Source organism: Sycon ciliatum, chromosome 2 (genome assembly GCF_964019385.1).
Source record: "Sycon ciliatum chromosome 2, ocSycCili1.1, whole genome shotgun sequence".
Classification (NCBI taxonomy): domain Eukaryota; kingdom Metazoa; phylum Porifera; class Calcarea; order Leucosolenida; family Sycettidae; genus Sycon; species Sycon ciliatum.
Genome location: NC_088644.1, coordinates 11139698 through 11153791, shown reverse-complemented (window position 1 = coordinate 11153791; position 14094 = coordinate 11139698). Strand labels below are relative to the sequence as shown.

Here is a 14094-nt window from a genome sequence, read left to right as displayed (position 1 = left end):
ACTACTCTGTCCATGACTGCACATTGTTTTCAGGAATCAATGAAAGTTTCAGGAATCGCCCGTGGCTGAGTGCAGTAGTTTGAGTCAGGAAGGGGTCTCTGCCATTTCCTGGTTGTTGTGAAGGGCCCCCCTAGAGTGCAGGCTAACTAAACTAGTGGCAATGACCGTGTTCCGGTATTGGAGCATCTTCCTGCGTCCATGATAATTGCTCAAGCATGTTTGAGGAGTAGCACGAGTTACAGGCGGCCTCTAGCGATCAGCATAGCACCGATAACAGGGGCGTTTCGTCACTTCCAGCCAATCTACTTGAAAATAGTTCTACGTCTTGAAGTAACAGTTAGTTGAATACGGATGGTCTGTGTTACAAGCACCCGCGCCGTCCTCGAATCCCCTTACGGCAGTTACGGCCTAACCTGCGGAGCGTGATAGCTGCACTTGAATTTCAGGTATGTAGGTCTGCTAGTAGCAGCTTTCTGCGCACATAACACCATGAATACCAGGGCACGTAGTAGCAGTAGCAGAAGCGCAATCAATGGCGCTGTGCAATGTGTGTGTGTGTGTGTGTGTGTGTGTGTTTTTCCTCAAATTAAACATGTTGTCTGTTTGCCTACAGAAACACACGTGAAGGAACTCATATTGAAAGTTTCGTATGCGGATTTCACTAAAGTGCGAGTGAGTACTGGCAAACGCTATTCAGAATCTTCCCGTCGTGCAAAGTAACCATGTCTGTATAACTACATGTATGGCACACTATGCACTTGAGCTGCAATGCGCTGGGCACTGTACAGATGCAGAGATCCCTGTCACCACATGCATTATGGCGTCATTTATGCTTGTGTCAAATTCTGAGTCGCGCACACACACACAGCATGCAACAAATGAATGTGTGACCGATGCAATGCATACAGGGCACCAAGGAGTGCGTGTACACTGTACTTCTAGATGCGCTGAATCTGATTACAAGTACAGGTCGTCCCTCGTTAATACATAATCTCTGGGACTTGACAAATGTTATGTATTAACGGGGTTTATGTACTAAACGAAAGTGTACATAACTTGATTGTGTACCAGAGTTTTTCACTTTTTTCAACTTTTCTGAGTGTTTCTTGCTACCGTGACTAGGGAGTGAGATATTCTTGATTCCCTCGATATAACATACAAATATTTATTATGTTATAACGGTCACAGTCGGCGAAGATTCTACAGTTTACCCGATACATGCCCAGCCGCGCCTGTACAGTCACTCAAAAAAAAAAAAAAAAATCTTTGTCGGTTTGTCATATGCGCTCTGATTTCTCCACAAGCAGAAACTAGAACACGATGTGCCTCCACTGGAAGGCCAAAAGACCAACAAATTATGTACTATTGAGGTACGTGGCATGCGGGTACGGAGAAATGTTATGTACTTACGGGGTTTATGTACTAACGAATTATGTACTAACCGACAAAATTTGTATGGAAGTGATCAAGTTTCGTCCGGGACTTGAGATTTCTTATGTACTAACGGGGTTTATGTACTAACCGGACTCGTATTAACGGGGGACGACCTGTACATGTAGTTGAATTTTGTTCCCCTCTGTAGCCCCACAATTTGCACATACCGTATTTCCTCGATTAATGGACCATGCTCGAATAATAGACCATGCTCAAATAGTAGACCCTCCTAGAGGCCTCACGGAAAAATAGTAGACCATGCCCGAATAAGAGACTCTTATTTAAGTTCATCGCTTTGCGCATGCGCACTAAGAAAGCACGTGGTGGATCAAAAAAGGACGCGATTTTAGGTTGCGCAACTACAATTTTTGTAGTGGCTAGTGCTTTCTTTCATTATTTGAGCACGGTCCACTATATTTTCATCGGCGATGTTATGACGTGTTAAAAATCCACCATTTCCAGCGATGTGCCGATGAAAATATAGTGGACCTATATTATGACGTGTTAAAAATCCACCATTTCCAGCGATGTGCCGATGAAAATATAGTGGACCGTGCTCAAATAATGGACCATGCCCAAATAAGAGACCGGGGGTCCAACCCTCTTCAAAAAAAACAAAAGACCGGGTATATTAATCGAGGAAATACGGTACGTTGTCGGAGCATTGTAAGTTTGCACTGTCAATTCTCCTTTAGGGGCCATCTGTAAATATGTATATGTTATCGCATGGTTGTAAGGGCCTTATGGCATATTATTGCCCCTCGGGCTAACCTCTCGGGGCAATAATATGCCATAAGGCCCTTGCAACCATGCGATAACAAATTTATCACATGGCCCACAGAGCAGACCAATGGGCTGCTGTTGAAATTAGCCCAAATGCCAACACATTATGACCACAATGTATATTGATGTGCTATCATTATCAAAACAGGAAAATGAAGATATTTCTCCTACACCCTAACAAAAAGTCTGCTACAGGCCATCAGAGAGTATACAGTACTGAAAGACGGAGACAGAAAAAAAGTGCCGGCTCCGCATCGTCATAGCAATAGACATGGCAACGACAATAAAATACAGCAGAATCATAATTTCAGTTGAAAAATTAAGAGTGCTACCACAAAGAGTTTCTTCATGTTTACATGTGTATCAGGAAGTTGTCAAATACAGTACTGCAACAAGTGCAAGTATTTGACGACTCCCTGGTGTGTAATTCTGAGGACAATTTTTCTTCTTTTTTTCAGCTCCAGATAGCTGTATTTTTCATTGCAAAACATTCCTGAATTGTTGTGTTTGTTCAAGCAAAGGTGAAGGCAGAGAACAGATGAGCCTGGTAAGAGTTTTGCGTGGCACATGAAGACCACACACAGGCAGTGACTTTGCGAGAATATGAAAACGCACGACGCTGAGTTGAATTTGTGTTATTTCAAATAATTGTTTGTGATCACAGTACCACTTCGAGCAGAACTGAATCTTATCCACAAGCTTACCGACGGTCAGGCTGCCAACATGACTGAACAAATGATCCCTGCAAGCACCACGCGGCAGACGTCCGAGGCCATGTCCATTGCCGGGATGTTCATCTCCAAAAAGAATTCCATCTTCGTCTCAATGCTACACTGCGACTCGTCGTAGAGTCGTACAGTCTACAGAGTAGTCACGCGATCACTGAAATAAACTATTTTTTTGCGGGCAATATCGCATATTATTGCCCGCGGCTCGAAAGGTGCTGATTCGCTGGAGTACGGGCAACAATCACGTGCCATGTGATAAAGATATTTATTTAGAAACGAAAACTAGTCATTTAGGGGGGAGGGGGTTGAGCGCCTGTTCGTTTCTCGAAAAATATCGATGTACATTTTGCATGTGTGAGCATGTCCAGAAAAAAGACCAAAAATATCGATACTATGTACCATTTGTATGTGTTCGTTTCTCAGGGAGGGGGGAGGGGGTTGAAGAGAAACGACTAGTTTTCGTTTATAAACGAGAGAGCTTGGAAGCTCAGGGCCCTGCGCTATGCTTTGTTGCCTAGCTCATCGTGCATGTTGTTAGAACTGATGGAAATGCTTTTTCCTTTGATTAGCTACATCATTGTATTGCAAAAACGTTTCAATGAGATACTGAAGTACAAGTAACGTCTTCTGCATAGCTATGGGACCGGCGCTGACTCTGCCGATCACGGGCGTTCTGGAGTCGACGGGATGTCTGTCCTGACGTTTCCTGGGACCGGCGCTGACTCTGCCGATCACGGGCGTTCTTCTTCTTCTTATTATTATTATACTGACGGCAACTAACATCCATTCTGATTGCATTTACTCGTCTCCCTACTTCGTATTTCTTTCCAGAAAATCTCCCCATACTAATTATGACTCCCTGCTTTACATCTGCATGACTGTATATACGTTATAATTATTATGCTATCGGCCTACATGCGATTCCCGGGCTGGTCGACAGGCGGCCCAGCCAGCCTGCTAGTGGGATCTCGGCCTCGCACACAAATCCAGACAAAATGTTACTGCACTGAATGCATTCCCCCCATACACTTCGCATACATACTCATTCTCTTGATGGTACCGTACGATTGATGGTACGGGACAGGTATGGGATAGCGCCAGGCATGTCGATGGCACAAACAAACAAAAATATTGTGGCCAGCTGTCTTTGCTGATACGGTACAGTACGGGACAGATACGGGATAGCGCCAGGCGTGACACAAACAAACAAACACACAAACACCACATTAAAGGGGAAGTTAAGGCAAAAATTAAAATTTCACCAGTTGTAGTCTTCGGGGTGCTGAGTTGAACGGTCTTGGTCCGAGAAAGCTGAGACGCTCCCTTCCTACTTGAATCCCAATCGAACTCGCGCACTTCCACCGAAACTGGGTGACTGCGCCCTACTAGATGGGGATTTGTATGCAAAATGTCACTAAAAGCGCCATTTCGTTCTTATAAAAGCACAGATGACCGCGATTGGCCCATATGTTGTAGTCTTTTGGACGCTGAGTCGACTGGTTTTGGTCCGAAAAGGCTGCGATGCAGCGTTCCTCCTTTATTCCCAATCGAACATGGTTGAACAAGCGGTCACATGCTCCTGCGTACACCAGTCACCTGGTCACCGTGCCTGCAGGGTACAACTTACTAGCCTGTTTGACCTTTTTTGGGTGCAGTCCTGTCACTCGAGTTGAACTCGAGTTGAACCTTGGTGTGAAAGTTGTCGCCTGCTGGCGTGGTGACCAGGTGATTTGGGCACCCAGGAGCACGTGACCACTTGTTCAACCATGTTCGATTGGGAATAAAGGAGGAACGCTGCATCGCAGCTTTTTCGGACCAAAACCAGTCGACTCAGCGTCCAAAAGACTACAACATATGGGCCAATCGCGGTCATCCGTGCTTTTATAAGAACGAAATGGCGCTTTTAGTGACATTTTGCATACAAATCCCCATCTAGTAGGGCGCAGTCACCCAGTTTCGGTGGAAGTGCGCGAGTTCGATTGGGATTCAAGTAGGAAGGGAGCGTCTCAGCTTTCTCGGACCAAGACCATTCGACTCAGCACCCCGAAGACTACAACTGGTGAAATTTTAATTTTTTGCCTTAACTTCCCCTTTAAAGCTGTGTGGACCCTGGCTAGCGCCAGACGTTACTGAAGTAACGTCTTCTGCATAGCTACGGGAATAAATATCGGTATTTACGGAAGGCCCTTAGCGACCCACCATACACAGGCACAGGCAACATTAGATTTGTACTATTTAAATATGTAAATGTAATATGTGTAGATTCAAATTTGATAATGCTTAGAGCCGTTGATGCCATGATGGTTCAGTGCCAGAGATCACGGCTCTCTACACTCAGCTGATCTCTTACTACATGTACTGTTTGCTGTGATGACTGTGTGTTCGTGGCCCGCTGCGTGTGTTCTGCAGGTGAACTATTTGGGCACGTAGGCAGCTGGACTGTCCGGGTCTCCCGTCAAGGTGCTGCAGTCGCGCTTACACCTACCCCCTGCATGCGCACGCACAACGGTGCCCACTAGTGTGTGTCACGTCACCGGTGACCAAGCAGCCTGTTGGGCGGGCTGGACCCATCGCTTTGCAAGGTATGCGGCCAGCCATATTCTACATAGTGGGCTCAGTCTGTGCTTGTTTCACGGGGCAATGCCACAATTGCAGCATCATTCCTGGTGTTTGTACAGAGTGACGCCACATGCACTGGGCTGTCTTTCCATACAAGGCATACCATGTATAAACGGTCACTCTCGTAAGCCGCTCTATTTGATTGAAAGTTGAAAGTTGACCTGACAGCATCATCATGAGCTCATAATGAGCAGGATATGGACAATTCCGTTAGCAGCATGAATTGGCTGCAGTGAAGTCTGCACACCCTGAAAAAGGACGTAGATTATCATCACTAATAATTGCCATGTATCATTGCTCATCATTGCGACGACCTGGCAATAATGATCTTGTGACAACCTTTCTGGCAAGTAACTCTTATCAAGAGTACGAGGCAAGTGTTGCTTGCGTAGTGTGATAGTGTTGGGAGTGCTGCTGCCATGCTAGTAGTTCACACTTGCTTTCTCTCTTGCAGCACTGTACAGGTGTGTGTACCACATGCACTGACAGGCGGCGGTACAATGTACGCTGGTGGTGTGCATGCACACACACACACTAGCACTCTCAGCTGCTGCTGGTCACATGGCTGATAGAGACCGTTTCAGTGGTGTTAGGTATCCCCACCGTGATAGGTATGAAATGAAATCCAATTCAATGGATATGACAGCGGCGTGTCCACCAGGTGAAACTTTCTAGTGGTTTTTGTCCAGCCGAATTTGTGATAAAGAAGGCCCCTTGCGTTGCCTACATTTCAGTCTGGTTCAACTGCTCACAGCACATTTTTTACATTCTTTATCGAAGCTATTTTGGCGGTCAGACATATCAAATCAGTTGTGATCTTGTAACGTTGGATTTTCTACTTCTTGGCAATGTGACAGGCAATGGCAGTGCCCGGGAGAGAAGCAAGTGCTGCCAATGGCACTGCACCGATGGAGTCACCAACAGAGTCACTGCCCAATGACTATGACCCGTGGGACGAACTTGTATCTGGGAAATTTCCGATCATCAGTCAGATCATCGATGATGCCAGCCAGCTACATGATGCGGCGGAGCAATGCTTCGATAAACAAGTTAACAAGGATGAACGCTCTGTTCTAACGTGGCTCAACTCATTGAAGGATGACATGGAGCCAGGGAAAACGCATTCGTACGATTCCCAGTTGGAAGACTGCCACATGTTTGTCATGCTTCTCAGAGAATTAGCACGAAACGAGGACTTGGAGAGGCACAAAGCGAAGCTCATTGAGGCCATAGCAAGGGATGTTGATGACAACCTGCGACTCCACCAGTCAAATACACACAGTTCTACCACAGGTAATAAAGGGATGTTGTCTGCATTCATTGTCTGCATAGGTCACTTTATGCACACGTCGCCGTGCATGTGTGTGTGTGTATGTGTGTGTGTGTGTGTGTGTGTGTGTGTGTGTGTGTTTGTGTGTGTGTGTGTACGTGTGTGTGTGTGTGTGTACATGTGTGTGTGTGTGTGTACATGTGTGTGTGTGTGTGTGCATGGTTCATTTTCACAAATATACACACACACACACACACACTCATAAATATGATCTTTGCTGTGAGCACCTTGGCTAGGAAATGGTTGAACAAGACACAAGCAATCTAACTCTCTTTTGTCATCGGAAACGTACCCTACGTTTAGTCGTACAGTGTAATGTTTATTGGTCATTGGAAACGTACCGTACATTAACAATCTATCGCTCATCGGTCATCAGAAATGTACCGTATGTTAATAAAATTCCACACTTCGCATGAGAGTCAGCCAGCCTGACCCCCCCCCCCCCAACACATCCCACAGAAAATGAATTTTCCCGAACAGAAAAGGAATTCCTCCGCCGAAAACAAATGCCACCAGCCTTAGAGATGAAGGCAGAGATGCAGCTCAGTACTCGCAGACACTTGCAATTCTGATACCCAGAGGACCAGATATACCGTATTTCCTGTTCCGAAAATTACAAAGGGCGTGAGACTCAATTCGGCTGAGTTTTGCTCATCCGTATTTTCCAGGCGTCACACTGCATAGGGCTGTATTTCCCAGTACATATCAGGGGCGCCGGAAGGTATTCGAAATTGGTACGGCCGCATGAGTAGGTTGGGGTCCGTGGGCCTCCCTCCCTCCTCCTCCTCCCCCCCCCCCCCCCCCCCCGGGAACATTTTAGGGAAATTTGGGCCCAAATAGCCCATATTTCGTTGCTTCGAAAGTCACAAGATGTTGGTGCGGCTTTGGCCGGACGTGCCGCACCGGTTCCTACGCACCTGCATATATGGCCGGGTTTCCCAGTGCATATGCTGTTTTTGTTTTTTATTTTATTTTATAGATGAGGTGTCATAGATTAGATGAGGTGTCATAGATTAGATGAGTATCAGTGCTCATTACATTGTTGCTTGTTGGTGTGCATGTGCCTTCTCGTGCAGGTACCACATTGTATCGCTGGATACATGCCAGATCCTTTGGCAACCCGGCAACAGCAGAAGCGTCACCGGAGAACAGCGTGCTGATCGTTGATGACCGCTCACAGATCCGGTTGGAGCAGACGTTCTCACCTCTGAAGCAGTCGCTGATGCACGCTCACGATGCACACCAGGCTAAACTAACGCCAGGTGACCGGACGGGCCAAGCCAGTGCCACAGCAGTGCCGCCATGTATAGTGGCGTTGTGTGGCGATGTGCCCGGTATGCTTAATGGAATGCAGCAGATGCAGACATCCATGTCAGGTTCAGCCGCGGCACACAATGAGGCTGCGGCACAGCAGCAGCGCAAGCTAATTGCCGATGCGCAGGGCGGAGGTGTGTATGCGCTACACCAGCACGCACCCCAGGGCTTGCCACAGCCACACAAAATGGACGAGCCCAGCACTCCCTCTGACCTCGTGCTCCTGGCGGTTTCCCTCTGTGCAAGTGACGACCCGGACAATGCATCGCCATGCTCCTATGAACGCAACAGTGACGGATGTGCTGAGATTGACAGCAGAACGCAAGACCAGGACGCTTTCGTGCACGAGCGGAACTGCTGTTCCTTGCGCTCCGCACTGGAGGCTGCCAACACGGTCATCTGCTTCTTCTCCAAGAAACAGACAGAGAACATGAGGCAAGAAGCGATGCAAGCCAAATTGAATGCTGAGGCACTCCGGGGCAGACACACACATCGGCGTGAAGGAAGGAGGCCACCTGTGGAAGAGTCAGACAGTGTCGAGACACACCGCCGTGAAGGAATGTTCACGAAGCCCATCTACGAGGATGAAGTGGAGCCAGAGGAAGTGCCATCCACTCCACCTGTCAAACCATCCGACTGTTTCTACCCCCTGCAACTTCTCCATGATTGCTTGGAAAGGTTTCCAAAGAACGGTCCATTCGTCAACAGTACTTCACCACTTAACCTGTATTGTGTATTCGACGTCTCTCAGCAGTTCTTCGAGGAGAGTAATGTTAAGGAGGTCATGCAACTCTGGATTGACAACCTGTTCACGTCTGAATCTGATGAGGTCATGTCTAATCCGGACAGATCCACAAGCAAAAGCAGCAAGAACACCAGCAGCAGCACCAGCAGCAGCGCCAGCAGCACAGCAGATACCAGCACACCATCAACCCATGTCCACGTTGCGATCAAACTTACATGTAGCTTCCAGACACTTTCAACATTCCGGGAAACATGCCCTCAGCTGCTCTCTCGAGCACCGCCCGTCGACAGCTACTGGGTGCATTCAGCCTCAGGAATTGTCTCCGAGACCGTGAATCCCGTTCGTAGCCCTGGAGCAGGGTTGCACGGCACAGCACACGTCGGCATGGCCCATGCAACCGATGCAACCGAGTGGCCGCGCACTGCCAAGACGAGGCAGTACGCCCAGCGTACACGCAGTGGTGAGATCCTCTTGAATGGCCCGTGCTTACAGAACGTCTTTCCGCATTGCAGCAGTGGGCTGACTAGGCTTGAGCGCCTGCTGCGGGCATGGCATGGCAACGTCAGAGTGCTCACATGCACTGGCATCGGCTCAGCTTCTCAGAAAGCGCTCACTCTTCTGAACGAGATGGGCTGCATGGCGTTTGCAACAAACACGGCTTGCAGTGCATCGGCCCAAGCTGAGCGCATTGCGGACGGGCCTGAGGGGATGTGCCCAGAATGCAGCATACACGTGGGCTATCGTGTCATGGCTGACCACAGCACGCTGCTGCTATTCTTCGCCGTGTGCCGGACTACGCCGACCGGAGCAAGTACTCCGAGCAGTCCGCACGAATGCCCGGCACTCGTTGTCGCCCACAAGCTGGCGCATGTCACTGTGATCACGTGTGACGAGGCAGACCGCTCCAGTGCACAAAAGATTGAGCCGGCCGTCAAGGACCTGATGGAGCGCATGTGCATGGGACGCGGTATGGAGGCTGCGTTCCCTGCCGGACACCTGCTCCTGGTCAGTGAGCCGAGCAAGGATGCCGGCAAGCTGCCAGGCGGCGTGCCACTGAGCTCGGGAAGAGCACATCTAGACCAGCTGCAGGACTACGTCGCACCCTATCCTGTGCACTATAATGACAACGCTGCTGAGCACAATTTGGATGCCAATACCAGTCAACAGAGGAATGAAGCGGATGTGGAGGCAGCAGCGGAGGCCACGGAAGATACCAACGAGTTGTCTCCGTCGTCCCAGTCCTGGCAGCCTCCGTCCCAGTCCAGGCAACCTCCGTCTCAATCCAGGCAACCTCCGTCCCAGTCCAGGCAACCGGCCCCAGAGGCTGGCATTGCCGTATTGACCAAGGGTGAAATGATGAAGTGGCTGTTGACGCCTCGCCGCGATCGGCAGCCAGAGACGGCTACATGGCGGCACGGCGCGGAGTTCCTCAACTGTCTACGACTTCTTCTGTTCAAGAGGGGCAGCATGGTGAAGTGTGCTGATCAGCTGCGCTTGAGTGCAGCACTATCTGAACAGTATGAGGCGCTGCTGAACGACCTGGACACACTGATCACAACTGGAGGCAGGCTGCAACCGGGTGCTACCAGTGATGGCATTGCCATGCCATTGGCTGGGCATTATCAGCCAGCGACGTGCATCCCGTTCAAGTTTGAGAATCGTGCCTGGCACAAACAAGACCTGACCGAGCGTGACCTGGAACAACTGCGGCGGTTGGCAACCGAGTTGTCGGAGAGCTCTGCAACCATGGCCGAGTTCAAACAGAAGATTAGTCAGGAGCACGGAGAACAAGTGAAGGCTCGCAGAAAGTTGGGTGAAGACTGGCTTGCAATGTGGGCCAAAAGTTTTGAACGGGTTGACCGGCGCTCAAGGCAATTCCTGCAGCGTGCAGAGGACCGTCTTGATCTGCTCTCCAATGGCGAAAAGCTCTGCCTAAGAGATATTGGACAAGATGTCAGTGACAACTTCTCCATGCCTTGTCTGCTACCAGACGGCCATAATCACCAGGCATGCGACATCTTGATTGGAAGAAAGAACGGACGACACCCTCTATGCAATCTACGATGCACGCTCTGCACAGAAGATGGCGACGGTGATTTCTGCCGTAAGCCGATTGGCCATCATCTCCAGATCATAGGTGAAGAAGGACGCCGCCACCTGTGTTCATCTGGTGAGGTGAAGCACCAATGCCCCGGCGAATGCTATCTGTGGAAAGCATCACGCGATCACACCTGCGACCGACAGTGCAGTTATCTGAAAGGACACGCGAGCAGATCAGGCATCCACCAGTGCGCCTGCAGCAAGAAACCTGTCGATCACGAATGCAGGGAGCTGTGTGAGCTGAGCGATCACGCTGGCTGTCGGAAGTACACCGTTGATGGTGGCGGGTACTGCCACTACGGAGCTCAACGTGAGAATCATGCACACCTGTGTGGCAGCACGGAACACGAGTGCAAGGCGGTGTGCACTGTTCCCGGCAGGTGCTACGATGCACCTTGTGTGGACCAAGCTAGCTCTAGCAAAGGACAGCTGTCAGCATCTTCTTCACAACACCAGACCGATTGCAGCTACCGGAAACCGTGCTCCAACAAGATCCCACCAGATGGTATAGTCTGCAATAAGCACAGCTGCGGTAAACCCAAAAAGGAGCATTACTGCACAACGCGGTGCTCTCTTTGTAATGAGCCTTGCAACAGAATGTATGGCCATGCAGGACGGTGCAAAGTGGAACAGCACGGCAAAGTCAACCAGCCTCAACGAGTGTGGAATCGTGAACATGGCTACGTCTTCACCATACCCGCTAACACGGTGGACTGTAAAGGTCTGTGCTCCAAAGCCGGACCCAGCCATACACATATCATCCGAAAACAACGGCTAGAGCCAGGTCTCTGGCGGGATTGGTGCGAGGAGGAGGACTACATTGAGATAGGGCACAGCCTATTCTGGAAGGAAACAATGCCCGTCGTTGATCCGAGCGATGCTAGTGTCGTGGATGAGTACAACCGTTGCTCAGCGCTATGTCCTGTCAAGGCCCATGAGCACATGGCTGAGTATGTAGAGGTCACTAAGACTGACAATAGCGAGCAATGTCCTAAATTCTGCTCTGGTGACCTGCTACATGACCCGATGAAACCCAATGGCCAGGACATGGTCGGCAAAGGCTACTACTCGAAACAGCTGAATACGGACACCAAGGAACATCACTACTTCAAGTGTGAACTCCGATGCATGGAGCCCTGTGACGAAAACTCCAGTACTGCAGACCTGGACGGCTACCCGGGCTATCACAGTAGTGACTGTGCGAAGCGTCGCTGGCATGAACCCCGTGAACATGACTGCAAGGACGAGAACAAACATCGATGTCGGGAGGCTTGCATGTCACACCCTCGCGAGGAGTCCAAGAGCTGCCACCTGAAGGTGGGCAGAGGGCACGAGGAAAACGGCAAGGCTCGACGTCACGCATGCAGTGAAAATCAAGGCTGTGGAATGAAGTGCGTCATACCAAACTGCAAGGAGCGGGATAATTATTGCAAACACTACCATGCCCATATGGATGGACCTGGTGTAGGTCACCTTTGTACTACCCACAGTACAGGGTGGTGCCTTAAGCCAGAAGAAGATGGTATGATGGATCCACCAAGACTGTGCATAGAGGTTCAGCATGCGCCGGGTGGTTGTACCTATTATGACTTTCAAACAGGTTCCTCCAAGTGGAGTGGAAAACTCTCTGCACCATCGGTTGAAAATAATTCCAGTTTCGCAAGCAACAGGCAACTACAATCCACCGCTAGTCACAATGATAGCGCATCGCACCGTTCAAATCCAGCTTCATGTACACACACGACAAGATCCTTACCAAAACCATCCGATCTAGACTTGAATAGCTCTGCAAGGCAGCCAGAGGTACGTAGTCAGGAGCAAGCAAGTGGCAGCTCTTCGAATTCGTCTAGCCTGAATGCAAGTCGGAATGGGACGCCGGTTCAACACGAGCGTAGGAATCCCATTGCAAGAACTCTATCAGATTCAACCAAGTCTCGGCAGATTACAACGCCGTCTCCAGCTCGTACACCTGTGACACCTACCAGCACTGGATCTACTCCCGGAGGTATTCCGCATGTGCCTCCGAATTCCGCACGTCCAACAGCATTGCCCCATTCGCTATCCATGGATGCTAGACATACAGGTGCGGGCCAGATTCGGAGCCTGTCAGAGCAGCGCAGCGTTGACATCACACAAAGCCTTCCACCGAGCATGTCTGGTGGGGCTCAGATTCGAACGCCAACATCTAGGCCCGTGGGAGAGGAAAACCCACAACCACCAATAAACCATCCAAGCAACAGGCCATCAGATGCCATTGCAAGAAATCCATCAAAATCAACCGAGTCTTGGCAGATTTCAACACCGTCTCCAGCTCCTACACCTGTGACACCTACTAACACTGGATCTACTCCAAGAGGTATTCCGCGAATGCATCCGAATGTTGCAGGATCACCAGCATTGCACCATTCGCAGTCCGTGGAAATTGGATATGCCGGTGCAGGCCAGAAATGGAGACAGTCTGAGCAGCGGAGCGTGGACATCACACAAAGCCTTCCACCGAGCATGCCTGGTGGGGCTCAGATTAGAACGCCAACATCTAGGCCCGTGGGAGAGGAAAACCCACAACCACCAATAAACCATCCAAGCAACAGGCCAGCAGATGCCATTGCAAGAAATCCATCAAAATCAACCGAGTCTCGGCAGATTACAACACCGTCTCCAGCTCCTACACCTGTGGTACTTCCCAGCACTGGATCTGCTCCAGGAGGTATTCCGCAAATGCATCCAAATAATGCAGGATCACCAGCGGGGGTGAGAGCGGAAGACTCTCAACCAGGTATGTCTACATTAGTATCATATCTGACAAGGCAGTGACAACCTCTTCTAATATAACAGTTGAGTGAAAACATCCAATCGTTATTCGGAAAGTATTTGCAGTCGATGTTGAAGACACCTCTCAACTAAAACACACATGCGTACTCAGAACACATTTGTCCAGTCCTAACTGGTCACAGTCAATGTGCATTGCATAACCCGGCAGCTCAGGACACATCAGTATTCACTGGTCAAACATTGTGCCCATTGCCCAAAGTGTCTACAAG

The 14094-nt window shown here is 49.6% G+C and overlaps 1 protein-coding gene across 5 annotated transcripts in view; it reads left to right on the top strand.

Moving 5' to 3' along the window:
* The window catches only part of LOC135808669 (uncharacterized), a 66454-nt gene that overhangs the window by 46100 nt on the left and 6260 nt on the right, over positions 1-14094 (top strand). For 2 of the 5 annotated variants that reach the window (XM_065321889.1, XM_065321888.1), the window contains exons 2-5: positions 614-672; positions 5355-5527; positions 6422-6857; positions 7971-13829. In XM_065321889.1, the coding sequence (XP_065177961.1) occupies positions 6425-6857; positions 7971-13829 (6292 nt within the window). In that variant the 5' untranslated portion in view covers positions 614-672; positions 5355-5527; positions 6422-6424. Of the gene's footprint in view, position 1; positions 447-613; positions 673-5354; positions 5528-6421; positions 6858-7970; positions 13830-14094 lie in introns of those variants that run through there. The other 3 variants (XM_065321887.1, XM_065321891.1, XM_065321890.1) reach the window with 3 other exon arrangements.